This window comes from Condylura cristata, unplaced genomic scaffold (assembly GCF_000260355.1).
Source record: "Condylura cristata isolate star-nosed mole 26May11 unplaced genomic scaffold, ConCri1.0 scaffold00032, whole genome shotgun sequence".
Lineage (NCBI taxonomy): Eukaryota > Metazoa > Chordata > Mammalia > Eulipotyphla > Talpidae > Condylura > Condylura cristata.
In genome coordinates, this window is record NW_004567133.1 from 9,351,009 (window position 1) to 9,376,699 (window position 25,691).

Consider the following 25,691-nt stretch of genomic DNA (forward strand, 5'->3'; position numbering starts at 1 on the left):
AAATCAGATCCTCTCCCTTGGTCAGGTTTTCCTGGGGTGGGGGGTGTGTTTGTTTTCTGGATTGTTAAAGGCAGTGTCCATAAATCTTAAGTTCTCAGATTTTTTTCTGATTCTTTCCCTTGGGATGCAAAGTTATTTTTCCTGTTATATGCAGTAATTTCTGAACGTTCTAGTCTTTAGTGTCTAACTTCCCAGAAGGGAAAAGGCATCATTTCAGCCTTAAGCATTCAGGATCTGCAGCTGTGGGGGTGGTGCAGTAGTGACTCCCTTTCATCTGCACCTCAGGAATGAGAAGCAGCTATCAGGGCATAGATCCTTATTCTGAGCGCAGAATCCTGTCCTCTTCAGTTCCCCGCAAGCTGGTGTAAACTGTGCATATGCATGGCTGCCTCTGGCGCAGTGGAGGGGGGGAGAATGTCTTGTTACCATGCTCAGAGCAGAAAGTGGCCAAAATTAACTGCAATTTACAGTGCACATGTTCCCCTGGAAGTCACCAGAGATTCCAGAGTTCCAACAGTTAGATTCTGCAGTTTAGGTGGGACAAGATTCATGGTGTTTCTTACTCTCTCAGAAGCCTTCTAAACTATAGCTTAAATCTGTTTGCTATCACTTGAACTTCTGTCTGAATCAAGTACTAAATTTCTAAATGAATATAGAATGGTAGTATTAGCTTTTTTTTAAGTGTTTTTATCAGTAATGGACTGTACATCTTGATTCCTGAGAATTTTTTCACTCATTCTAGCTGCATTCTTACAAGCTTTATTAATAATCTGGTATGTTACAGGAGTTATTCCTAGTAACATCACACTTGTAATAATTTAACATGTCAGTGTAATTATTCAGGATTTTTAATATCATACTACCTTTGCCAGATTTTTAAATCAGTATTTTCTAACAACTTGGAGGTTCATTATCTGCTGAAGTTTAACTCTGGTAGTGTTTGTCTTAAAGAGTTGATATAACTAAACTGTAGTATCTGGACCTTTTCTTCTCTAATGATCTTGCAAGCTTTTCTTTCCAATCAGTTTTAATAATTCATTTCCCATATACATCATCTAACTCCTTTTTCTCCTTTACAATATCTGTTTCCTTATCTGATTGTTGGTAATAGTAATTTTACATTATGTACTTTAATTTTTTAACTATTTTCTCCTTCATTCCTTAAAATTGTCTAGCTAATTATTTAAATTCTTAGTTTACAGCAATGGTGCCCCCAGTAAGCCCTTGCCCAGAAGCTCTGCCCTGTCTTCCATAGCACCATGAAGCGATCGCCTTAATAGTGCAACTGGACATGCTCAAAATTAACTGTCACTTTGTGAACTTTTCCAGCTCACATGTTAGCAACTAGAAATCAAGAACATAATGTCTACTCAACCTGCTGAATATGTTATCAAATATTCAATGTTTTTCTTTTGGGAGAGGAAAAAGGAAATAAAGACCATTATCTAAACTTTCAGGTAACGGTGGTTCCAATTCTCAAAACAGATTATCACAAAAGCCTTACGCAGCAAAATGTCACACACCAACCAACCACCCTGCTTGTATTTGTTCATAATCTAACAAGGTCTGTACTGACAATAAGGTCTATGCTAGCCACATGGCAACTGAGTACTTAAATCGTGTCTAGTCCAAATTGCAAATGCTGCGAGTACAAGATTCCAGATTGAAAAAACATAGTACAAAAAATTTTTTATTAAGGTTGGTTTTTTAGCTGTGTTGGGTTAATCAGTTTCCTTTTCTCTGACATGCACAGTTCTACTGGGCAGCCTGATCTAAGGAATTCTCCCTCCCTCTGACATACAGACAGCCTTCCTTCTTGTAACCATTTGAAGACCATCACCAATATATCAGGTTAGTGTTAGCATTTATTTTAAAAATACACAAAATATAAATTTTTTACATCAAAGTGTGATAGCCTCACTTATACATTGTTCCATACTTACCTGGTTTAGTTTGTTTGCATCATTACACAAACATTAAAAACGGATGGATCTGATTCTGCTTTTTTGCTATGGTTCATGTAAACAGCTGAGACTGCTACATAAAGTAGGTTGTTTTAAAAGGGTACAGTGGCCACAGAAACCCAACAGTAAAACAATTCAGTTTGGTTTGTTTAATTGGCAAAAGTCTTAGCAGATAATCAAAGTCTAAATATTGGTTTCTAGGCATTTTAAATATTAAAAACCTTGAGGTTTTCTTCATCTTGTAAACATAACTTAGACTTTGTTGGCATTAAGTTGGAAAAATATTAAATCATGATTTTCATCATCCTGCCCATGTCAGTACAACCTCTCTTTATTATGAGAATGAAACCAAATAATAAGCAAAATACATTAGGAATTTCAACTTGTACTGCAAAGAAGGTCCCAGCTGGTCTCTTCTGGGAGCAGTCTAACTTAAGCTGACCCTGCCACCGGCTGAATATGATCCCCCTGTCCACTGGACAGTGCAGTGCCACAGGCCATGAGATGGTCAGTTCCTCTTGCTCCGTATCTTCTGAAGCAATTGAGACTCTACTTCCACCTCTGCTGGCTTGCTGTCCTTCCTTGGGCTTGGATTCACTGGGTTTGTGGTTTGCAACTATTGTCAAGACTGTACTGTCCCTTTAAGGTACCACATGCCACCATAGCTTACACAGCAGTCCTGGAATAGAGAGAGACATTGTAAGGGCAGATTTTAGCAGGAAGGCAGTCACTACATTCTATGTAAAATATAACAACTTAAGAATGTCTTGAGGAATTACAAGTGAATGTGCTTCATAAGCTGCTACAAAGGTGCTTGAGAGGATCACTACAGATGGCCTTGAATGTTTAACATATCACAATATAAAGTAATTATCAGTTGTCTGTTCCAATGTTTTACAAATGTAGAATTTGTATTTGTACTAGTCAATTCATAAAATGCATTATTTAGAGGTAGTACATTTAAGTATTTTCATATACTAGATTACAGTTAAGTTAAAAATTCTGTGGAGCAGTGTAAGAAGCAGTATGGGGCCATGGCAAATCACAAATGTGGTATGAGACTGAAAGGGACAGTACAGTCTGGACTCTAGGCCCTTTTCACTTTAAAGAATGACAGTGATGACTGACTGGACTATCTTTTGAGGGGGGAGTCTACCTCTTAGTCAGTTTAGTTCTTTTGCACGTAACCACCACAGCCAGTCATCCTCAGTAGCCAAAAACGACCTGGCTGGGAGGCTCCCAGACCGCCCCTCTCCACCTGAGACGCCACCCTCTTTAAGCTCCTGGCCAGAGCAGAAGCCCAGAGCCTCTGGACATGACTGTGCAAAATGGATGTACCTTTAGCACTTTATCCACCTCCTGTTTACTCAGATCTTCTCCACACTCTTGAGTCAACCGAGACTGGATCATGTTCCGGCGTACCCGGTAATTTTTGGAAAAAATTTCAAGCAAAACCTGTCGATGCTTTAGTAGCAAAAACATGTTATTACGGGCAAAAGTCACCTAAAAGAAGCATTCCTAAACAAGAACTCCAAAGACTGAACCTACTCCAAACCCCTTGCCCAGAACTTTGTAATATGGCTAAAAGATGAACAAATCTGGCCAGTCTGCCATTATTCAAGATTCCCCAGTAAAATACCAAAATAAAAACAAAAGAACCAGTGAAGGGTCAGCAGAGGGTGAGATTTGACGCTTCCCTATATATCAACTGACTTAGCAGGGAGCCACAACCTAGCTTCTTGAGACACACAAAGGCATGAGAAGTGAGTGGCTTCAAGACGACACAAATGCTGGAACTAACTACATGGACGACGGCTGGAATATCACATATTAAACGACAAAGGCTGTGTCTGGCATGTGGGTGAGTGCCAAATGATCAAAAAACAGGTAAAGCAACACGCCTGTGTGTGACCGACAGCAGAGCGCACCAGGATTGCACTGATGCACAGCAGCCGGAATAAGGACGCAGTCTCCGAGAGCAGAACAAAGGGAAAGCTACGAGCCAAATTTATAAAACAGCGGTGCGTCACTGCACAACAACTCTGAAAGCCTGAACACAACTGAAAAACCTTAAGAGGGAAATGATTTGTCCTCTAGAATTCTTAAGTCCTAAACAATAATACTGGAGGACCAAAGAAAACCATTTAAGACATGGAAGAATGCAGACAACTGTATCCCCTTAGAAGCAAAACTCCAGGATGACGACACAAGGTTCCTCATGCCAGCGACAGAGCCGTCCCCCCCAGAGGCTCCCCAGACCCGCCTCGCAAGCAGTGTTACTGACAAAAACGGCATCGCGCACACTATCCACATCCAGCTCGACAATGCGCAGCTTTCCGGTCTGCAGCTGTGAGCACCGCAGCAGTTTGACTAAATGGCCACCCCCCACCCCTCCGCACTCGTTCTCCCAGCACAGGCGGCCCCACTCCCTCATCCACCACAATGGGGCGTACGCTGACAACATATGGAACAGCGGTGTAAGAACGCGTGTTTTTAGAAAAAGATAGTTGCTGGTGAATCAGGCAGATGCTTTTCTAGAAGCTTTCAGTATTTTACTTGATTTTTGTTCCTGGTTACTAGAGGATTTCAGGGGTTTCGGGAAGCCAGATGCCACCTATTCTCAAAGGCACGCAGGCTTGCTCAGGGAAAACTGCCAGACAGCACCCTCACAGCACCCGGCTGCCCTAGGCCATCCCTCTGTACTGTCTGCTGGCCAGTGGCCATCAGAGGCTGAGGGGCAAACTCGGGGGGGGCCTCTGCCTTACTCCCTTTCAACCCACACCTCAGGAACAGACCCGGAAAAGGACACACTGGCCGGAGTTTAATTAAATTCTGATTTTCAAGTTCAGACAAATTCATGATTTCAGGAGAACCTCTGGCCTGCAGGGCACATGGCCACCCTTATGCAAGCACAAAGGTACTACTACTTGTGCGTCTTGTTCGCTGTCCTCTTTCCTGCCTGGCTGTTAGAAGGGACAAAATGACCCAACTTCTCTAACTTCCTATCCAGCACCTGAGATCTGATAACTTTCTACCACCAGTGGCCACTGGGAAAGGTGGCTCACTACTGGTTTGCGAGCCTGGCTGGGGATCAGTCATTTAGAAAGCTATGTAGGCGCACAAACACGTAGGACTTCTCACCTTACCTGATCACTCATGTCTCCAGACTCCCAGAGGGCAAACACCTTCTGCTCATCTGGGGAAGCAGCAGTCTGTGGGGGAAACTGACCAAAGCCCGGGTGTGAGATGATCACCTGTCTTGACCACATGGGTGCTCACACCCCACACTGCAGTCTCCAGTCCTGGCTAGGGGCTACAGTTACCAACCTGCATCCATCTGTCGCACCCTCACTGTGGGGGAAGAGGTCGGCCGCACCACCAGGCCTCAGAGCGCTTCTGTGAGGAGCCATCATTGGGCCGCAGATGGGGTGCTCCAGCTAGGGGGCATGTGGCTTGTTTTCCCCATAAACATGGCTCAGCTCGGTGTTTACATGCAGCTCTCCTGCCCTATATCAACCCTCAGTTGTGTCTTAAGAGGCACTCCCTCCGACAGCCCCCCTAAGGTATCCTGAGAATCCTCCCCATGGCGCTGTGTCTATCTGGGTTAGGGGCCCTGCTGGAACCCCCAGCAGCCCATGCCACGTGGGCCAGGAAAGGGTGGCACAAGCAACAGTAGTGGTTACCATCACATAGAGCCCCAAGTGAGGCCTTAAATATATAATCTCATCAGGTCATCGGATGGGGGAGGGGCGCGGGGCGATTATTGCTCCCAGTCTCCATGAGCAATCAGGTCCAAAGAGCTGTGTCCATGGTCACACAGCGAACAAGTAGCAGAACCAGGAGTTAAGCAAGCTCCAGAGGGCCACTGTTTCCCGCAGACACCAGTCCTATCAGGGGGAGACACATGGCAAGAACAGGTCCAGGGGTGGGGTGTCAGAGGGCTCCAGGCTCCCCACCCCCACTGTGCACTCTTATGCCATAAGACAGTCTAACACCAGGCCCAGGAACCTTCCTTGCCCAGCCCAGCTCAGCCGGCGAGCCTAAAATGACCCACGTGCTAGGGGAACAAGGGTTCCCCATCAGTATAGCAGGGCAGGCCCCCAAAACCTGGTGCCTTCCCTAGCAGACCTCCGTCCCAGCCAGACCCTCTCAGACAATTCAGCTAGTCTGAGCCCAGGGCTTTCTTATCTTTGTTTCTGTTCCTCACATAAATATCTCCCAAGGCTGCAGATGCTTCTGTGGTCTTGGGCCGCAACGGCAGCATCCCCTTGTCTGGAGAGTGCAACAGCCCTGCCACACCTTGTTTGCTGCAGGTCTGGGCAGCACAGGAGAGACTCCCCCGAGTGCGGCTGCTCAAGGCTACAGCCAGCACTCGTCGCCTCTTCACCCTCTGCTCCCAGTCTCCATGAGCAATCAGGAAAGGGCCCCAGCGTCTGTTCCGCTCCTATACTGCCTTGACTTGGGGCCCAGGCACTGACAGCACAGGGAGCCTGGGGTGTGGGTGGTCTGCCCTGCCATTGGTGGGCCTGGCACCAGAATGCTACCTGAAAGGCCAGAGCCATGCTGCTCAGTTAGGGACAGGGCAGCCACCAGGAGCCAGGCACCACTGGGGCGCTGGTGAGGGTGAAAGGACTTAGGACTGATCCAGGTCCCAGATTTGTCACTTCTTGAGTGACATGACCTCTAAGCAAGTTCCTTTTGCTTTGAATCTTAGATTTTTCACCCATGGGTTGCAAAGATCAAATGACACTAGCAATCATCCTGAAAAATGGCAAATGGAAGGAGTGAGATACCAGGGTTGGGGTGGGAAGTGGGGGGAACCGGGCAGAAACCAGGCTGAGGCCCTTCCTGCATGGAGCCTGCCTGCTCTAGGCCAGGTGGTAGAGCAGGCCCTTCAGACATGTCATCCTGCCTGGCACAAATGGAAAGCCGGCCCCTGCAGTGAGTGCAGAGCCTGAAGGCTGGCTCCCCTAGAGGAGAGCAGAAGCCACTCCATAGTGACCCCACTACCCTCATGCTCCGGCCCAGGCACCCTCCTGAGGGAGGCCCTGCTGCCTGCAGACAAGCACAGCTCTACTTACAGGCACCAGTATCTGCTTGCACCCGGCGGCCAGCACTGTGTCCTGCAGCATGCGGTCCGAGATGCCGCTGAACAGCGTGTGGCCAGGGGGCAGACTGGCCAAGTGCAGGTTGAAGAGGCGCTTGAGTTCACTCAGTGTCAGCACAAACTGTCTCTGAAAGGTGGTTTCCACGAAGGCCCGCAGTTCCCGGGTGACAGGGGTGCTGGCTGAGCCAGGGGGCAGGTGCCCATTGAAGCTGTCCCCACCTGTCGCTCGCCCAGCAGGCAGTCCATTGGCTAGCCTGGTGTGGAAGCCACTGCCGGGTGAAGTGTCCATGGGTTCTTCTGCTTCCCGCTCTTCCTCTTCTTCACCCTCCTCACTCATGGGCTCCTCCTTGATCCTCACACCAGGCAGGATCGAGGACGCCCGGATCTGCTCCTTCCGCCGCTGCAGCTCCTGGTCCAGCAGGGTATGGTTTTGCTGGGCCTTGCTTTTGGCTGCTTGGATCCGCTGGTCCCCAGAGATCAGCCCAGCAGGTCCTGTGGAAGAAGAGCACTGTTCAGGAGGGAAATGCCTGAAGATAAGACTGCAGCCCTCTGTCCCAGGGGCAGTCCTTCCACCCAGATGGGACATCCTGCTGTTCTGAGGGAGGGGACAGAATGGGGCAGGCCAGCGGGGACTGAGGCAAGTGGCCCAGTCCTGCCTCACCCCATCTTACCCAGGGAGGGGTAGCTACTGGAACAACGTGGGAAGAAAAGACTGGGAAAATCAATCTCCCAAGGCCAGAGAGCCAAGTGGGCTGCCAGCCCCTGCTGCCCCACCACCTTCTGTCAAATCAAGGAAGTGAGAGGATCTCAGAGGCCTGGAACCTGGTCTGGACACAGCCCTGGAGATGCCCTCAGTCCCCAAGCTGAGGTGCTGCCACTGAGCAAGCCAACTGAGGTCCGTAGGGACAGGGACAAGGAACAAGGAACAGAATCAAAGGTAGACACCCCTCTCCAGGCCACACCCTGCACACTCCAGAAGAGACCCCTTAGGAGCCAGGGTCCAGGCTTGGGCCTGTTGATCCCAAAACCTCTCACATACCTGATTGTCCATCCGGCTTCTTTGGCATGGTTTCCTTCACGAGATTATAAACTTTTTCTAACCTAAAAAAGGGAGTTAAACACTTTTAACTTTGAACCACGTCCCCCACCATCTGCCTCACAGTTAGCAATATCCTTTTAAGCTCTGGTGTTGCTTCAGTGAAGACAGAGTGCTCGGAGCTCTGACAAGCCTTCTCTGCGGCACACAGCCCCACAGCACAGGAGCCCGTGGCTCGAGTGGGGAATGGCAGCCTCTCCCGCCTTCTTCACTCCACCTCCAGCCAGGCAGCCCAGGATCTTCCTCCTGAGTGCTTTTCCTCTCTGTACACCTGGCACTCCTCCCTGACCTCTCAGGCCAAACCCCCAAGATTTCACCTCATGCATCAGCTCTGACCAGCAGTGGTGGCTCTCCAGGCTTTGGCGGGAGGGATTCTGGGGTCAGTTGGCCATGTCCACCCAAGGGCAGGGGAGTGGTACCTTCATTGCCCAGATGCACCTGGTGGTGTGCCCTCTACCTGGTGCACCCCCACAGGTGGCCTCCAGCCACTCTGCCACCCAGCAAGCTCTTACTTGGCCTGAATGCCTGTCCACAGCATGTGCTGCCGCTGGACCACATCTGGGTGCTTCTTGATGAACTCCCCGTCGTAAGGCAGTATGAACTCCCAGCCTTTGTTGATCCTCACCACAGCCATGTGCTCCAGGAAGTCCTTCACATCCTCCGCACAGAGCTGGGGGTGAGAGTGGGATGAGGTAGGGCTGGCCCGACCCCACACCCATGCCCACTCCCCTCCAGGGGCAGAGCCCTGGGCCTCACACCAAGCAACTACTTACTTTAGTCACTGTCGCCACCTCTTTCCTCACTACCCACCGGCTCTGAGTGAACTTCCACATCTGAGAAAGAAAAAGCAGCCTGTTTCCTGGAGAGCCAGAGATGGCCACTCCTAAACAATCCCCAAAACCCACATGGTATGTGGCAGCCTGGTCCTGGCCGTGACTCTCACTAGCAGTAGTGGCCTTCAACCCTGAGCCCCTTCCTCCTAGTGGAGGAGCTCCAGGAGTACCCCAAACAGTACTCCAGACAGCACTCTGGGAGGGGTTGTCCTGCCCATCTATTCATGTGTTCCCAAATCCTCCGAGGAAGATTTCTGTGACAAATCAGGTGCCAACACAGAGGGGTGCCCCCCAGCACCCTCTGCAAAGGCTGTCCCTCAGAGACTCTGCTTCAGCTGCTTAATGGGGTTCCCTTCATGGGGGCAGGCTGAGGACAGATGTCTGAGGAAACCGTGCGCCACGAAGACTCATCTGTAGTAACTCAGCTTTGACTGGCCACTCTCCCAGGCCTCAAGGTGATGGCAGACAAGAGTGATGTCTGCGTGCTTGGGTGACGGAGCCTGAAGTGGGTGCTGCTCAGCCTTCTGACTCTCCAAAGGGAGACTACCCAGCACTGACCAGAGAAGCCAGAAACCCAGTCTCCCCAAGCAGCTTGTGGGCAGCCCTGGCAGTCCCTGTCACCAGCCCCTCTGCCGCTGCCCCCGAGCTGAGTGCCAGTGCAGCCTGTGCCCTTTTCTAGAAGAATCATGTTGAGGACATGGCAACTTGAAGCTCCTGCTAAGGTCGGGAGCAGCACCCTCAGGAGGGATCCCTCGGCTGGGACCTGAGCCCTGGATGAGGCAGGATGCTGGGGAGGAGATGGCGCTGGCTCAGGGCCCACGAAGCCCCCAGTAACCATGCAGGAGGCAGTGTGTGCAGGAGGAAGCACATGCCCGGGCCAGGGTGAAATGGGAGCTGTCAGCTCCCCTACAGCTGCTGCCACTCAGGTGCCAATCTGCCCAAGCTAGAAATCCAGTGGCACCACGATCTTGGTTTGTAAAAACCACCAACCAGATCAAACGTTAACAACACCTCTCAGGTGAAATGAAGCCTGCTACTTGCCAGCATCTACCTAGGGCTTGCAGGTCCCAGGCTTTCAGAACTTTAAGACTCGTGTGAAAACCTGAGGCTGGATGCGCTCGCCAGGGCCAAGGCCCTGGGTGCCGAGTCGCTCTCCCTCCTCCCTCCCTCCCTCCCGACCAGGGGTCCGGGCACTTACTACGAAGTCTCTGCCCCTGCAGAGCACCTCAGCGGGCACACCACTGTGAGGGCTGGAGGAGTCCTTGGGGTACAGGATGTCACTGCCAATGAGAGTGGGGGGCAAGTTAGTCCCCATCCCTGCCTCCCACCACCCCTGAATGCTCATGAGCAGGCCAGTGTGGCCTGTGCCTTCCTCCAGCACGGGTCCCCAGAGCCCCCCTTGGGAGCCTGGCCCTGTGAGCACAGATGCACAGGCCTCCCCAGCCCCCCATCATGCCAGCAGCCCACCTAAGGGCCAGTGTATGATCAGGGTGTGGCAGGGCTCCAGACTCAACATGAGTCCCACATGTAAGCGAGGTGGGAAGTCGAGAGAGACAAGTAAGCAGCTGGAGACACCTTTGCTGACAGTGTGGGGGGAGGTGGGAAGCGGAGCCGAGCAAGCGTGGCAGAGGCAAGAGAGGCTGGGATCTAGACGGGCACTGGTGGGGTTGTAGCCTTGGGAGACTGGCACTCGAGGTGAGGAAAACTAGCAGGTCACTGTGGCTAACGAGTATCCATGACAGGATCCTGAATCTGAGCCCAGTCCACATCTGACACAAAGCACACACCCTACCCCAAGCTTCCGTGATGTCTCTGCTCTTCTACCCGGCTCCCTCCTCAACCCTCAAGCACTGCTCACCCTTTAGAGTTGAGCTCCAGGCCCACTCCCTTCCTGTAGAAGTGCTATGGGGCAGGACCTGCTCTGGAGGTCGCCGCTGGCACACAGAAGTGGTGGCACAGTCAGTGGTGGATGAAGGATGAAAGTGGTCCAAGCCCCAGATTGCTGTCTCGACGTGCTCAAGTAAACAGGCCTGTCCCCACCCACAGCTCCGGGGACAGGGCTGCGTCCGAACCACAGCACAGCAGTGCAAGCACGAGCAATCAAGACGCTTACTGGGCAAATGAGCCGTTTGTCACCTCCTCCTGGGAGCCAGGGCCAGGGCAGAGGAACCACCCACTGGCCTGGGGCCAACACCCGCAGCACCTGAGGCGCCAGGCACATAGAGCCCACCGGCTCAGGGGGCCTACCTTCAAGTCACAGGGGCAGCTGCCCCAGGGGCACAGGTGGGCAAGCTCCAGCTGTGCGCCCGCTCTGTGCCTGCCCTGCTGCAGACGTCTGGCGAGTCTCTCCACCTCCTAGAGCCAGTGTGCTCAGGTGGACGAGAATACACACAGGTGCTCTCCCTTAATGAGTGATGTGCCATTACAGCTGTCTTCCACAATTAAACACGATGCCAAATACCAGCTGCGAGGTGCCCAGAGAATGGGCACCTGTTTCCCAGGGAAAGGGCGCGAATAAATTACAATTTGGCCAACCAACTATGAATTGCTTTTCTATGATAAATCACCTTTAAAAAAAGGTGGAGCGGCCCCCCCTGGTGGCGTAACGGGTTAGAAGGCAGCCATAGCCGCTTCAGTGTGAACTGGCTCCCTGGCCCTGGAGATGACCCACGTGGTGCGGCAGACCTCTCCTGAACGGATCGCCCACTGCTCCCCTCAGCAGTTTATTTCGTTGACCTGCCTGTTCTGCTCCCCACTCTGTCTCTGGTAAATCCCCTCACTGCCCCTGCACCTCTGGCCTGTACCCCAGTTCTGTATGCATAAGTAAATCAATCTTTAAAAAAAAAATGTGGAGCAACTCAGTGTGATAGTTCACCTCACATCACACTTCCTAAGTGTTAAGTCTTATTAATTACTAACTGGATGATGTAATGTCTTGTGGGTTTAAAACATAGAGAAATATGCAAATATGACAGCCTATGAGGTGAAAGATAAAATGATAAAAAAATATATATATAAAGATAAAAAGAAAATTCTGAGTTTTCGGAATTATCTTTTGGAAGAGGATTAGAAAGCAACAACATTAAACTGATAAATCCTGAATTCACACTAAATCCTGCAGGGTAATTGCTAAGATGCAAATTAGCAAGAAAAAAATGGAGTAAACAAAAAATTCAATTAAAATTAGAAGGTAAGAATAAATATAAAATGCAACATGGGCAGGACAAACAGAAAGCACTATGGAAGTTTTAAACTCAACACCAGCAACTGCATTAGATTTAAATGGATTAAGTGTTTTCTTGGGAAATACAGGTGAGCTTACCTCTTGACCACCCAGTTTCCTTGGACTAACATTGCCACCTTCTGGATGCCACGAAGAACAGCTACAGAGTCGATGGAGGGGCCTAGGAGGCTCATCAAGTTGGCAAAAGGCATAACCTTCACTAAGGAGGATGCAGGAGACATGAGACAAGGGAAGACTGGCCATTCCCGCCAAGCCTGTCAAGTTCATACAACAGTCCCAGATGTGAAAACAATGCCCCGGGTGACAGCAATAGTGGACATTCACAGGCTGCTGACTCTGGTCAGGTCTCTTGCATCTCACTGAATCTTGGAGAACTGATTCCAGTGGAAGGTTCCAGCAAGATTTAACACTTGGTTTGTAAGTGGCAGAGCCAGGACTTGAACCCGGGCCATCTGGGTCTGGAGGCCATATACTTAGAACCTGCTCTGCTCCACCCCCACCACCTGAACCCCCTGCCAACCAAGCACAGTCAGTACCTGGGAACTTGGGATGGTAGGGCAGTAGCACCCACGCAGCCTAGGTACAGTGGGGGGCTCCCCTCTCTGCGTGGGCCACTGGAGTCCCTTACACTGGAATGTTGGGAGAAGAGCTAGGGCCTGGGACTCAGAGTTGAAGTTCCAGGTTCATAGTCACCACTCACTAGCTACAGCACCTGACGGCGCTGCCCTCAGAGTCCCCTGAGAAAAGGGGACCAGTCCCTTCCACACAGTCTGATGAAGCACCGCAGGTCAGTGAAGTGGACATGCTTCCCTGTGTACAGGATGGCCACTTGTGGGCACATGCAAAGTTCCACACAAGCCCTTCATAAAAGCCTCATCTGACTCCTCACCTCAGCCCCAGGAGTTCTCTTGCTCCTTTTTGAAACAAGCAAGGCTCAGGAAGTTCAGTGGCCTGCCCAGACTCACAAGAGAGGCCAGAAGAGGGGCGTGGCCGACCAGAGCTAAGGGAGCCTGCTGTTGTGGTGCGCCCTCTTCCGGGGGGACAGAGTGTAAAGCCAGGCGTGTCTCCGTCTGCACCCTTTGGTCATTAGTCTGTCCCAGTCTCCACTTCCCCAGGAGGTAAGAGGGTATAGGGGTGGGGGAGTCACCCACCATTCTTCATCAGGATTTTGATCTGATCTGCCAGGGGCAGGGTGCGCAGCTGGGCCATGGACAGGACATTGCTGGGGGCCACGGGTTTGTCTCTGTTGAAATCAAGATGGTGCATTAGGAGGCCCGCAGGGATGCTTCTGTGGGCCCCAGCCCGCCTCTACTCACTTCTCTTCCTCCTGGCTGGGCGGCATCAGCATCATGAGGTACTCGCTGTGGGGGAGAGGGCAGGGTCAGCTGGGCCTTGCTCCCACCCTTCCTGCAGGACCACAGGCTGCATGCAGGCTCAAGTCCTCCCATCCCACACAGTGAGGGCTGGGGAGGGCAGAGGCCCCTTCCCACCTTTCCCCACACCGGAGAAGACCATCGCTTCCCACACCCACCCTCGTGGCCCTCTTCAGAAGATGGACCCCCATGCTACAGAAGGGGCAACAGCCCAGGGGCAAGGCTGAGAGCAGTGTGAAGTGCAGCAGCCAGGACCCTGCGTGGGCATCCAGCTCCCTCGTAGGCTCTGCCCGTGGGTGACTTGACGAGCTCCGTAGTCTCACCTGGGTGACTTGACGAGCTCTGTATTCTCAACCCCGCTGGAGCCCTGGCATAGCAGGTACTGGCGCTCATGCTCAGAGCGGCTGTCCTGTTGGAGGAGAACCTCAGCCACTGCCAGCCCTCACCCCTCTCCAGCCCCCGCCCCACCCAACCGCCATGGCACTCAGGGCCCCTGCGATGTGGCCCCACCTACTGCCCGCATGGCTCCCTGAGCTCAGCTCAGCACCCACACCCGGAAGCCCGGGAGGCAGGACACCAACGCCAAACAGAGAGCTGGCGCTGACCCCATGCCAGGCCCGCTACTCTAACTCCCCTCACCCTCGTCGTTATTCCTATTTTACAGTTAAGGAGACCAAGGCTCAGAGATCAGAACTCGCCCAAGGTGATATGTTAAAAAACAGAAGGCCATCTGGAAGCCTGACCCTGAGTCCAAGGCTCAGAGCACACAAATCAAGGTTCCAGAGAAATCGGGGGTTGCTTTCCCCCGAAACATGTTGGGGAGCCTACCCTATGGAGTATTTGGGAACGAACATTCAGTGGCTGGCCTCATTTAACACAGTTGCAAGGATGTGGCTTCTAAAGTCAACACACAAGCAAACTGACTCCAGTAAACGTCACCCTTGGTGGGTGCCCGTGACCTTGGCCATACGACAGGTGTCTGGTTGTCCTCGAAGTACCAGGTGAGGCGTCTGGCCTGTACTCAGGGCCCCCCGAAACATGAAAAAGGTGAAACCCAACACTAGCCCTGCTGGAGCCCAGCCAGATGTTCACCCAGGGAGCACCCTGGGGCCGCCACCCATCGGCAACAGACTCCTGGCTCCCCACCACGTCCCCTGGGACACAGCCCACGGACTATTCTCTCTCCCTGTGGTACCACAGGGTGACAATGATCAAGTCTGAAATAAGTTAAAGGCAACATAAAGGGGCCACACCAACATCCCTGACAGGGGAGCTCTCCAGGACCCCACATCTGGGCCACTCACCCTCAGGCCATAGTAGTGCAGGTGGACCCAGGGCTCCTCGGCATGCTTCTTCTGCAGGAACTCGTAGGACTGCACGCGGCGCTGGCGGGCCTGCTCCGACTCCGGCCGGGAGAAGCGCACCTGAAGCGGGGAGCCACTGCCTCAGACCAGTACACTGCCTGGGCGCCCCCCACTCCCATCTGCTCCTTTCCTGACACAGGTGTCCTCAAGTCAATCCTCACATGCCCTCCCCGCGCCCAGACAGGCCAGGGTGCCACTCTTTTGCTTCTGCCTACCCAGTGTCTGACCCATTTCCACCCCCACTGGTTACAGCACCCCATTTTCCTTGAGAAATGCCCAGCATCCCTTCCGTTTGGTGGGTGTTAACCCCTCTCCCTTCCTCCCATCCACAAGTTCCCAACTATAGCAGCTCAGGCTCAGCCCTGGACACCAGGGCCCGACCGTCTCGGCCACAGCACTGGCGCAGGGCTTGGTCCAAGCCTGAGTAAGGGTAGAGAAAGCAGTTTCTTTCCCCTTGAGAAGCTGAGAGGCTATGAGCCTAGAGCTGGACAACCCTCTGCACATCCAGACTGAAAGAGAGGCCCAAAGAGTAAGAAAGAAGCTGGAGAATAAGAAACCAGGTCTGAGTGAGTCTGAGCACCTGAACTCCTAGCTATGGAGGCCAGTGCGCCCTCCTCCTTGCTCACGCAGGGAGGCCTGGGTTCCTGTTGCGCAGAGTCCAGACGGAGCCAAGCCCTGACTCACCTCCCTGTGAGAGGCACCTGCAGAGGGAGGCTGGCTGGTTTATAGCCTCCTGGGATTCCTAAGAGCCTTTAAAGCATCTGGGCTTGTTACACGAGGGCCAGTGAGGGGAAGGAGATATCCAAGGCCAGCCCACAGTTACTGAGAGCGCAGGAGGAGCACATCCCACCCCAAATCATTATAACAGGCCCCCCGATCAGGCTAATATTCACCACGACATGGGCCCCACTGTGCTCCATCTGCATCCCCAGTGCTGAAATACCTGTTTCAACCTGCATATGCTTAAGAGGGGAAACTGTGCACCATAAACAGGTGGTCAATATTCTTCTAACAATCTTTAAAATGCAGGTGTTAACTGTTAAGGGAAACGTCACCTGTGCACAGGCCTTTGGCATCAAGGGACCACCGCACATGTTGCCTGTGGGAGCTCCACCAGCTCCCCGGGAGTCCAGCCACACACCCAGGGACCACTACCCTGTTTAAGCTGGGTAGAACTGGGTAGAACTCAGGCTGGGCAGAAGTGAGGTGGCCCATCAGGAAGCTCAAAAGACATCCCATAGTCCCCAGTCTCCACAGATCCCCCCCATTGCTTGCTATCACAGGGAACTGAGCTACAAAGGTGGCGGTTACAGCAGGCTGCACCGCCTGTGGGATGGAGCTCACCGTGATTTGCTTCACGTCTTCTTCTGCCTCGTCCTGTGAAGAGTCTCCCGCTGAAAGTGAAACAAACGCTGCTTGTGACCTCTGGCGGGGTCTTCTGCCCTCAGCTCACCCATCAGGAGGCCTCAAGAGGGTGTCTGTGACCCCCCCCTTCTAGCCACAAGTGGTTGTATAAGTCAACGGCTGTCAGATTCCCCCATGGCACATTCTGAAATGTGGAAGCACTTCTGGTTGTCCAAACTGGAGGGTTGGGTACTATTAGCATCCAGTGGGTAGAGGCCAGGGACACCACCAAGCAGCCTATAATCCACCCCGTCAGTGCCTCCTCCCATCCCGGCCAAGGCAGCCAGCCAGAGGTGGAGGGGTCCCGAGCTCACCCTCATTGGCAGCTTCTCTCTCACGGTGCTTGGCATCAGCCTTGTCCAGGTAAGAGAAGCTGGGCCGCAGCTGCAGGATGCCATGCAAAGGCGTCAGGTGGAGCTCACCTGGCAGAGGAAGAAGGGCTTGGACCTGAGTCACAGCAGATGCACCCAGGGTGGCTCAAGAGTCACCAAAGGACCTGGACACTGAGAGGTCCCAGCCCACACACCAGCCCCCAATCCTACAACCTTGGCCTCACTAGTCCTTGCTCATTCCTTGCTATGGGACCCAGATCAGACCAGAGCCAGCCACTACCTGAAGGCTAGCCCGCAAACCCTCCCACCCGGCCCTGTCGGCTCCTACCACACTGGACGATCCCCTTCACCCAATATGCCTCTTCCCCTGCCACCTCCAAAGGGCCTTGCCCTCTTCCCACTTACACCCAGATTTCTTCCTCTTTGGGTCAAAATCCCACCGTCCTGTTAAGAAGCCTGCCAGTGCAGACACGGCTGCAGAGGCCGCCCCCGGGGAGGTCTACTGGGTCAGCCCCACGAAGCTTATGGTCATGTTTGGTGAATTAATTGTGAGCCCAGAGAAAATGTGCAAAGATAATTGATTTCAATCTAGCCAAGGCAGCCTTGAAAGGGAAGAGCCCAGGTGCTTGGCTCTGTGGGGGCTCCCTGGACCCCAGAGTGGGAGCACTGGGGTAAGGAGGGCAGAGGTTGTGGTCCGCTGTAAAGAATGTGGCTTCCAAAAACCTTAGCCAGATTCAAGGAAGAAGAGTACAGCTGTGTGACACAACGTAAGCTTCTATTTATTCTCATTTTGAAGTCTTCAAGCTCATTTCACTGATTGGCTCTTATGCTCTGAATACTTACAGTACCTTGCCCTTTTGAACAGTGTCAGTGAGCTGTAATGACATGCCATACCACTCAACCACGTACAGCAGACCGTTCAGAGCTGTGGCCAGCACAATTCAGAACATTCCATTCACCCCAAAAAGCAGCTCTGCGCCCTCATTCGTTCTCCCAGCCCCCCGGTGGTGCCGCCACCCCACCTGTGGTGACAGGGCTGCCTGGACGCTTGACGGTAATGGAGTCCCATGGGGGCCCCGTGACTGGTTTCTCGCAGCTTCGTGTTGTCAAGGCCTGCCCGCGGAGAGCGCGCAGCGGCGCTGCCCTTAAGGTGGCCAAATGCCACTGCAAGACGACGCCCCTTCTGCTCCCGTGCATCAGCTGATCCCTTCCTGCCACGTGTTCAAGATCATGAGCGAGGCTGCTCTGAACATCTGTGCACAAGTTTTGCTTGGGCAAACGGTTTCATTTCACGAATGCATGCGGTCTAAGAATGGAATTGCTGAGTCATAACTTGTATTTAATTCTGCCGCCAGTCTCAAACTCAGGCTGTGAGTGTCTGTGTCAGAGAACAGTCACCCTGGAGCCCAATCAGACTGCGCCCTGTCTAGCCAGTGGTCCCTAAGGTGGCCCATTCCAGGCTCCTGACACCTGTGTTTACCACAGCCTTCCTGACCCCTGTGGGTGTTCAGCATGTGGGGGGTGAGGGGGCTGCATCTCAGGCTTGGGATGGCCTCGCCCTGTCCCTGCTCCATCCTGCTTCCCTCCCAGCCCGTCAACCAAGACCAGCTTGCAGCCTGGGACACCAGTGTGGGTACCTTGCCTGTAGAGCGCAGCAGCGTAACGAGATGTGTTACTGGTGGTTTGGGAAGAGCAGAAGGTCTGTTTGTCCATCAGCTTCCTGGGAGCAGAGAGAATGAATGTCAAGAGGAGGGAAGGCCCAGACTTAGGTCCTGGCAGGTACGGCCCCTCTGTCCCAGACACCTTCTGAAACCCAAAACCATGAATCTGAGAGCCAGAACCAAGACCAAGAAACAGTCTGTGTGAGCTGCAGGGAGGAGGCTGGGCATGACAAAACCTGAGATGAGCAGTGGCGGGAGCTCTCACTTCCATAGTGGCCAGGGCAGGCCTTGGTTGGAAGAGCCACTTCAAGAAGAAAGGGGCAAGGGGCCGCCACAGGTCCAGCCACTTAAAGGTGGGGGTGGGGTGGGTGCAGAAACAGCAATGGGGCAAGGGCCTAGGTGTCTGGGGCCTCTAGAAGGCAGGCTCTTGTTAGCGTGCAGTGAAGCTCGGGGGCTTGGGGCCTGGGGAACTCACGAGGAGTACGTGCTGGTCTCATCAGCACAGGCGCCATCCACGTTCAGCGCGATCTGCTCCCCCTTGCTGCGGCAATAGTTGGGATTCAGGGTGTCGATGGCCATCTCAAGCTCTACCTAGAGGCACCAAGCACCCCCCCACCAGCTATGAAGACCCTAAGGCACAGAACCAGGGGACAGCCCTGACCCAGCCACAGTCACTTCCTGGCTGGTCCTGGCCCTGCCCAGGACGCGCCTCTTTGGTTGCGTCTCTGTGTGGGGGGAGGGGCTCACGGCGTCTGGCTGCCCCCACACTTTATTCCCCAGAATTTAAATTAAAGGCCATATTTCCAACTTCTCTTTAAAAAGTGGAACCAGCAATATCACAACAGCACTTCTGGGCAGCAGGTGGCAAGAGCTGCCCCAAACGGGCCCCGGCCAGTCCTCCTGAAGATCAGCCAGGAGACTGCCCTTCAAGGCAAAGCTGTTCCCCTAGTCAGTCTGCCCCACATTCGGAGGCCCCATCTTAGCCTGCAAACGTAAGCTCACCCCGACCACATTCTCTAGCTCTTGAGCTGGCCAGACTCTCTCCTTCTGGAAACCCTCTCTCTCAACTGGCAAGGCCCTGAAAACTGCCAGTTCTAACACTCTGAACTCCATCGCTGGGCTTCTAGCCCCAAAGGGCCTGGCCACTCACCCACCAACCCCCACCCATATCATCCCTCTCCTTCCCACCCCCACCAGAGAGCAGCCCCACCTTCTGCTGCTTGGGCTTGATCTTGGCCGAGAGGTGTGGAATGTCATCATAGGTCATCGAAGCTGGACGCACAGGGTACTGTGGAGGGGAAGGGAGCTGTCAGTCTACTCTGCCCAGCCAGGACAGAGCGGGGCTCCAGGGGCTCCAGCCAGGAATCAGCACAGCCCAACCCCAGCAGTGACCAGAGGCCCCAGTGGCCTCCGCCTGCATCCCACCCTCTCTAAAGAGCACTTTCTGGATGTCTGACTTCAAAGGGTCACGCCGGCCAGGCAGGAATCCAACCTAGTGCCTGTCTCATCACCATCCAGCGACCCTGAGCCCTGCTGTGGTCCCGGATAGGACCACTGGCCCACAGGCCACGGAAGGAGGAGCACAGGTGAAACAGAGCACAGGCAGCCAAGAAGGCGGGCACGCGGGGCAGGCACCGCACGCTGCTGAGCCAGATGCTGCCCGTGGGGATCCCGTCCTTTCCTTTTATTATAAAGACTTTCCCAAGATAAAAAAAAAAAACAAAAAAAACAACCCAGAGAGAGCAGGAAGCTGTCTGCACTAAACACCCCAGAACACCCCCGGCATCCTCACGCAGACACATCCCTTTCCCTCTCCCAAGTCAGCGTGCTGCCAGGCAGGCAGAGGAGTGGTGTGTGCCCACTGTGAAGGAGCTGCAGCCATCGCCTCTGGGACAAACCTGGACACAGCAAGCAAACCCTCCTCCGGGGACCGCTGCAGATTAAACACGTGATAGCCCAAGGAAGCGGCTACTCCCTAGCTCACTTAAGCAGCAACACAGTGACCTCTCTGCTCTCTGGCTGAAGCTTGCGGCAGGAACCTGGAGGTCCAGGAATGGTCTGGAGCTCAGCTGGTCTGGTCTGAGTCCTCTGAAAGGCCTGGATGGGGACAGGTCCCTCCACAACAGCCAGGCCCTGGTCAGCAAGGCTGCGAAAGGCCGTGAAGGCGCAGGAGTGCCACTTGCTGCTTGTGAACTAAGGCAGCGCCCAACTGGCCATGCCTCACGGGGCCAGAGAGCAGACAGTGGCAAATGGAGCTGACACCTGGCACAGGGAGGGCCTGGCCGCCCAGGAACTCACCTAGTCACTGTCACCACCACCAGTTCCACCATCATTTTGTGCTCAGTCAAGAAAACAGGTTCAGGAGGCCCAGGTGAGCCGCCCTCGGCCCCACGGCTGGTGAAGACGGTCCTCAGGCGCGCGCCCGAGTGGTGTGGCCGCCCGACTGCCGCCGCCCCAGCCTTGCACATGGCACTGGCCTCCCTATGCCCTGCTTTCTCATATGCCCCACGGGGACAAATGAACCTCATTGCTGGGAGTGTAAAATAGCCTGTCAGTGTCCGTCACTAAACAGAGCTTCATAGGACTGACAATTCTACTCCCAGATGCCCAAGAGATGAAAACATGGGGAATCCATGGGGGTGTTGGCAGCAGCATTATTCACAACAGTGGGAAGGGGGAACAACCTAAACACCCCCAACTGACGTGTGGATGAACAAACACAGGACACAGCTACTCCAGAGGCACTGATGTCTGTAACGGCGACGACGAGCACTGATACATCACACTGGAGAACCCTGAAGCCACTGTGCTAAGTGAAGAAAACCAGGAACCAAAGGCCTCGCAGCGTGCAGTCCCAGCCCGAAGAAATGTTCGAAGAGGCAAATCCACAGAGACAGAAAATAGGTCAGTGGTGGCCTAGGGCTGCAACAAAAAAGTGCTAAAATAGATTGTGGTGCTGGTGGCACAGCCCTGTGAAGACGCAAGGAAGTGGGGGAACCATGTGGGTGTGAATGAACTACACCTTAACAACGCTGTCACACATCACAATCGCCGCCACCAGAGGGCGACTGTGGGATGGAATAAGAGCCACCAGCACCTCAGAAGGCGTCACACAAGCCTCACGCAAGCCAGCTTAGGTGAGCCTGGACACCTGCGGACCATGCCCAGAGACGACTGGGGTGGGGGCAGTGTCAGCCGTGGAGAGCTGGCGCAGGAGCTGCTCTGAAAGCCCCTCTTGGGGACTCAATAACAAGGCCTGGCAGCTCCGGGGTCAGCGTGGCGCACCTTCACAGGGTCTCAGCCGAGCCCCGTGAGGCAGGTGTTGGCACTATCACAGGTGAGGAAAACAGAGGCACAAAGATTAAAAGGCTGGCCCAGGCTGGCGGCCAGTGGCGATAGAGTTGGGTCTCAATGTCTACAGGCTGGCGCCAGAGCGCAGGCTTTGCCATCACACTGGCTACCTCGGGTCCAGCAGGTACAGCGGCGGCCACATCCCAATCTGTGTTGAGGATTCTGTGCAGGCCGATGGCTCCCACACTTCTGGGCCCACTTACTGTTTCTCCTACACCCCAACCAGCACTTGCTTTCCCCCCTTTACCACCAAGCCCCATAATTACCTGAAACAGATAGAGTTTCTCTGCCAGACTTTTGGCCAAGTACACGTCGATCTGGGAAGAAGGGAAGGAGACTTAACCAGGAGACAGAACCCCATGCCCGGCTACCCCGGCACCCACATGCTCCCCCAGTTTCAGGTAGGAGTTAGCACTATCACAAGAGAGGGAAATGAGGCAGCTTGTTGCAGAGGGTTGAGCTAAGAACAAAGGGAACCAAGTCTGCGATCTGGGTCTGTCTGTCTGGGGCGCACTCCCTGCAGTTCCCAGGGGCCCAGGCATGAATCTGCCCAGCCCCCTGCCCAAGTTCACTGAGTGAACCCGAGAAACAGGCACCGTCCCTGGGGCTGCCCACATCAGAGCACATGCTAGAGGCAGACGAAAGGCTCTCCTCTAAGGACGGCGGGGGGGAAGCCTCCCAACACACACCCAAGCTGGGTGGTCTGCAAGCCCCTCCAATCTCCTGTCTATCAGCCTTGCCCCACTCTGAAGCTGTTCACCATCCTGCTTCCTGACTCTTCCAAGCTGTCTCCCCTGCCAGGCATTAAGGGAAGTCTCTCCAGGTTCAGGGGAAGAGTGTGTGAAGGGTATTCAGTGGCAGGAATGGCGCTAGGGTGTGCTGTTGATCCGGAACCGAATTCCCCACCACCTTGTCTAGAGACCCCTTCCTGGTCAATGTCACCCTACCCCACAGACCCTAAGCTCTCCAAGGGGAGAAGAACTGCTGGATGACTGAACCTGGGCAAGCCAGGAAGAAGGGAGCGTTGTCGGATCTATTCATTTACTCGACCAAGGGTCGCTGCATATCACAAGCGCTGGGCTCCGGACTTGGCTTTGCAGACACCGTGATGAACAGAACAAACCCTGCCCCACAGAGCTCACATCCAGTGGGAGGAGTCTCTGTCTAGGGGCTGCTAAAAGCTGTGGTCATGTATAAAGCAAGGCTAAGGTAAGGGGCCAGGGAGTGCTGGGGAGGGTGTGAGCTCAGGGAGCCCCTGACAGAACGGTCTGGATCAGAGACATGAGGAAGTGAGGTGCCAGCCAGGCAGGTATCTGTGGGAAGAGGGTGCCTGGCAGAGGAACAGCTTGGGTTAGGGGTCCCTCAGATGCCAACGGGTTCCGGCTGGCCTGAGGATAGGTGGAAGGAACCCAGTCCCACTGCCTGAGGCTTCTCCCGGCCAGGTAGGGAGCAGCAGTTACCTCCTGTACAACTGGGTCATCCTCTTCATTGGCCATACTAGGGGGGAGCCAGCCGCACAGTCCTGGGACTCAACCTGCAAGGGAGAAGGAGAGGCCTGGTCGTCAGTGGTTCACCAGCACCCAGGGGCTACAAACTATTTTGACTAAAGGAAGATCCAAGGGAGTTAAGAAGAAAACCCGAGAGTAGCAGGCTACCTCAGTGGCTAGGACATGGAAGACTGGATGAAGTCAAAATCCCCAAAAGGACAGTTTTAGGTGCCTGCTACTATCCAGAGGGCAATGGGTGGGGGTGGCCATTTGCGCTGGCTGCCAAGTGCCAGATACACATCCAACACCAATCTTCTCTGCAGCTGGCTCTGAGGAGAACTGAGACTGGGAGCTTCCAGGCCAGCAAGGGAGGAGGAGGCCTGGGAGATTTACAAGACACAGTCATCCTGAGAGGTGGGCTTTCTCTGTGACTACCAAGCTCCCTTGACCTCTCCCCAGACAAAGGGCCTCCCCGAGGGTGGGGCACCCTGGAGCTGGGCTCCTCCCTCTGGTGGTTTATCCACTGGGTTACTGCAGCATTAACACCTCCCTTCAGCCTCCCACCTAACAGTCCCCACCCAGTGGCTTTCCAAATTTTCAGTTTAAGAACCAAGTAAGAAATCTATTTCACAGAAACAACCTAGACAATTACTTTATCTGAAAGGTTTCATGTAGCTGTAACGGTCCCTACTACAGGTGACAGTCAAGTTTTCTACCCTCCCTCATTGACAAAAATGCTGGGCACAAGCCCCCTAACTGACTTCACATCACTAAAACATCAGTTTGAAAGTGCTGCTCCAAAACATCTCTCCATGGACCCTTTCCCAACTCTAATTCTTCCAGAAACACCAGTTGTCCTCGCGAAAAGGCAAAAAGCAGTGAAGTCCAAACTCCTTTCCACAGCCTCAGTGCCCCGCATGATCTTGCTCCTGCCTTTCCCTCGCCAGTCACTTGGAACCACCAGGTCGTTTGCTCAGTGTCCCCCTTCGGCCCTGGAACGTCAGCAACGTGAGGGACTGTTCCCGCAACGTAAAGTGGGATATACTCGCTCCATCGAGTTGTACATGAAGTCACACTGCACTCCCAATAGACCTGCAGTAGCACCTGGTATGACACAGACCACACAGCACAATGTCAGGCGATCACGGGCCCTCTACCCACCTCAGCCCCATGCAGAGGCTGGTGGCCCCATGCTGTGGGCATGGTGGGTGGGCATTTGAGGACAGGGTCTCTGGCCCTGGTGGGGCCAGGCTTCCCAGCCACAAGGCAAGCAGCAGTGAGCACCGGTGAGCCTCAGCAAGGCGGCCATCGGGCACTCTATGGCAGTGGGTCCACGGCCTTGGGCACAGAACTAAACTGGCCTCTTTCCCCAACAGCCTGCTCAAGAAAGGAGAGAGCACAAGGACACCATGTGCAGCCCAGGAGGGTCCGAGGCAGAGAAGGTACTGGAGGCCACAGCTGGGTGAACCATGCTGTGCCCAGGACCGAGCAAAGCAGGGGCAAGCCCAAATAAGCTCCAGCTACTGGAAGAAGTGAGAAGACAACAAACAACGGCGAGTTAAGGGGAGAGAGCACCAGGTCAAAAAGCCTCAAGCCTGGCTCCTAACTGGTTTGTCCCTTGGAGAGAGGATAGCTTCCCTGTCTGGGTCACCTCAGTTTCCACCTCTGGCAAAGGCCAAACAAAGGGACAAGAACTAAAAATCTGTTCCCCTCCCTTCTTTTAACTACATTCACACTTAATCCTCTCAGCAGCAGGGAGTCAACATCTCTCAACCGCAATTAAGAAAGAGGCAAGTGATGCTCAGCGTGTAAGTTATCCGCCCAAGGTCACCGGGCTGAAGAGTGGGGGGGCCAGGAGCAAGCCCTGGGTGCCGCTTCCAGCCAGGAGCTTTACTCCTATTAACCACCGCGCTGCGTCCCTCCTCAATAAAGGAGCAGGGTGGCACGGCGGGTAAGCGCTTGGACTTCCAAGCAGAACTACACGGGTTCAAGTCCCACCGCTGCTGCTTGCTAGCCCGAGCCTACCTTGGCCCCCGTCATTGCTCGCACAACCTCTATTTTCATCCCTGAAGCCCCAGAACAGAAGCTCCCACCCCTGGAGGACTGTGGCGAAGACCCAGTAAAGTGGGGGAGCTTTGTCCCCCGCGATGTTTTTCCCCACGGTAAGAGGCCGGCGGACCGGGCCACGCAGCGAGCCCCCACCCGGGCCGCGCGATCTTTCCCTGGCTTGCGCTGACCCCGACCCGCGGGGCAGGACTCGCGATGCCCATTTCACAGAACAGGAAACTGGCGAGGCGGCGACAAGACCTCGCTGTGCGGGCGCCAACGACTCTAACGCTGACACCACACAACGTCCTCGTTTGTTTACTGCTGGACGGGCCGCGCTCCCGACGCCGGCCCGGACCCGTGGCCAGGGCCTTCCCGGCGGCCCAGGGCTGCTCACACGGGCGCTGGGCGGCTGCGTGAGAAAAACGC

The 25,691-nt window shown here is 54.0% G+C and overlaps 1 protein-coding gene across 2 annotated transcripts in view; it reads right to left on the reverse strand.

The window, feature by feature from the left end:
* POLR3E (polymerase (RNA) III (DNA directed) polypeptide E (80kD)) overlaps window positions 1-25,691 on the reverse strand; it is a 26,303-nt gene continuing 612 nt past the window's right edge. The window contains exons 1-20 of one of the 2 annotated variants that reach the window (XM_004692079.2): window positions 23,190-23,240; window positions 21,996-22,046; window positions 19,589-19,666; window positions 18,854-18,919; window positions 18,355-18,437; window positions 16,700-16,807; window positions 16,326-16,375; window positions 14,922-15,041; window positions 13,941-14,026; window positions 13,561-13,605; window positions 13,396-13,487; window positions 12,323-12,443; window positions 10,199-10,280; window positions 8,941-9,000; window positions 8,680-8,837; window positions 8,111-8,172; window positions 7,046-7,563; window positions 5,111-5,188; window positions 3,303-3,428; window positions 1-2,643 (exon numbers count right to left, since the gene is read on the reverse strand). In XM_004692079.2, the coding sequence (XP_004692136.1) occupies window positions 2,587-2,643; window positions 3,303-3,428; window positions 5,111-5,188; window positions 7,046-7,563; window positions 8,111-8,172; window positions 8,680-8,837; window positions 8,941-9,000; window positions 10,199-10,280; window positions 12,323-12,443; window positions 13,396-13,487; window positions 13,561-13,605; window positions 13,941-14,026; window positions 14,922-15,041; window positions 16,326-16,375; window positions 16,700-16,807; window positions 18,355-18,437; window positions 18,854-18,919; window positions 19,589-19,638 (1,962 nt within the window). In that variant the 5' untranslated portion in view covers window positions 19,639-19,666; window positions 21,996-22,046; window positions 23,190-23,240 and the 3' untranslated portion in view covers window positions 1-2,586. Of the gene's footprint in view, window positions 2,644-3,302; window positions 3,429-5,110; window positions 5,189-7,045; window positions 7,564-8,110; window positions 8,173-8,679; window positions 8,838-8,940; window positions 9,001-10,198; window positions 10,281-12,322; window positions 12,444-13,395; window positions 13,488-13,560; window positions 13,606-13,940; window positions 14,027-14,921; window positions 15,042-16,325; window positions 16,376-16,699; window positions 16,808-18,354; window positions 18,438-18,853; window positions 18,970-19,588; window positions 19,667-21,995; window positions 22,047-23,189; window positions 23,264-25,691 lie in introns of those variants that run through there. The other variant, XM_004692074.1, reaches the window with a different exon arrangement.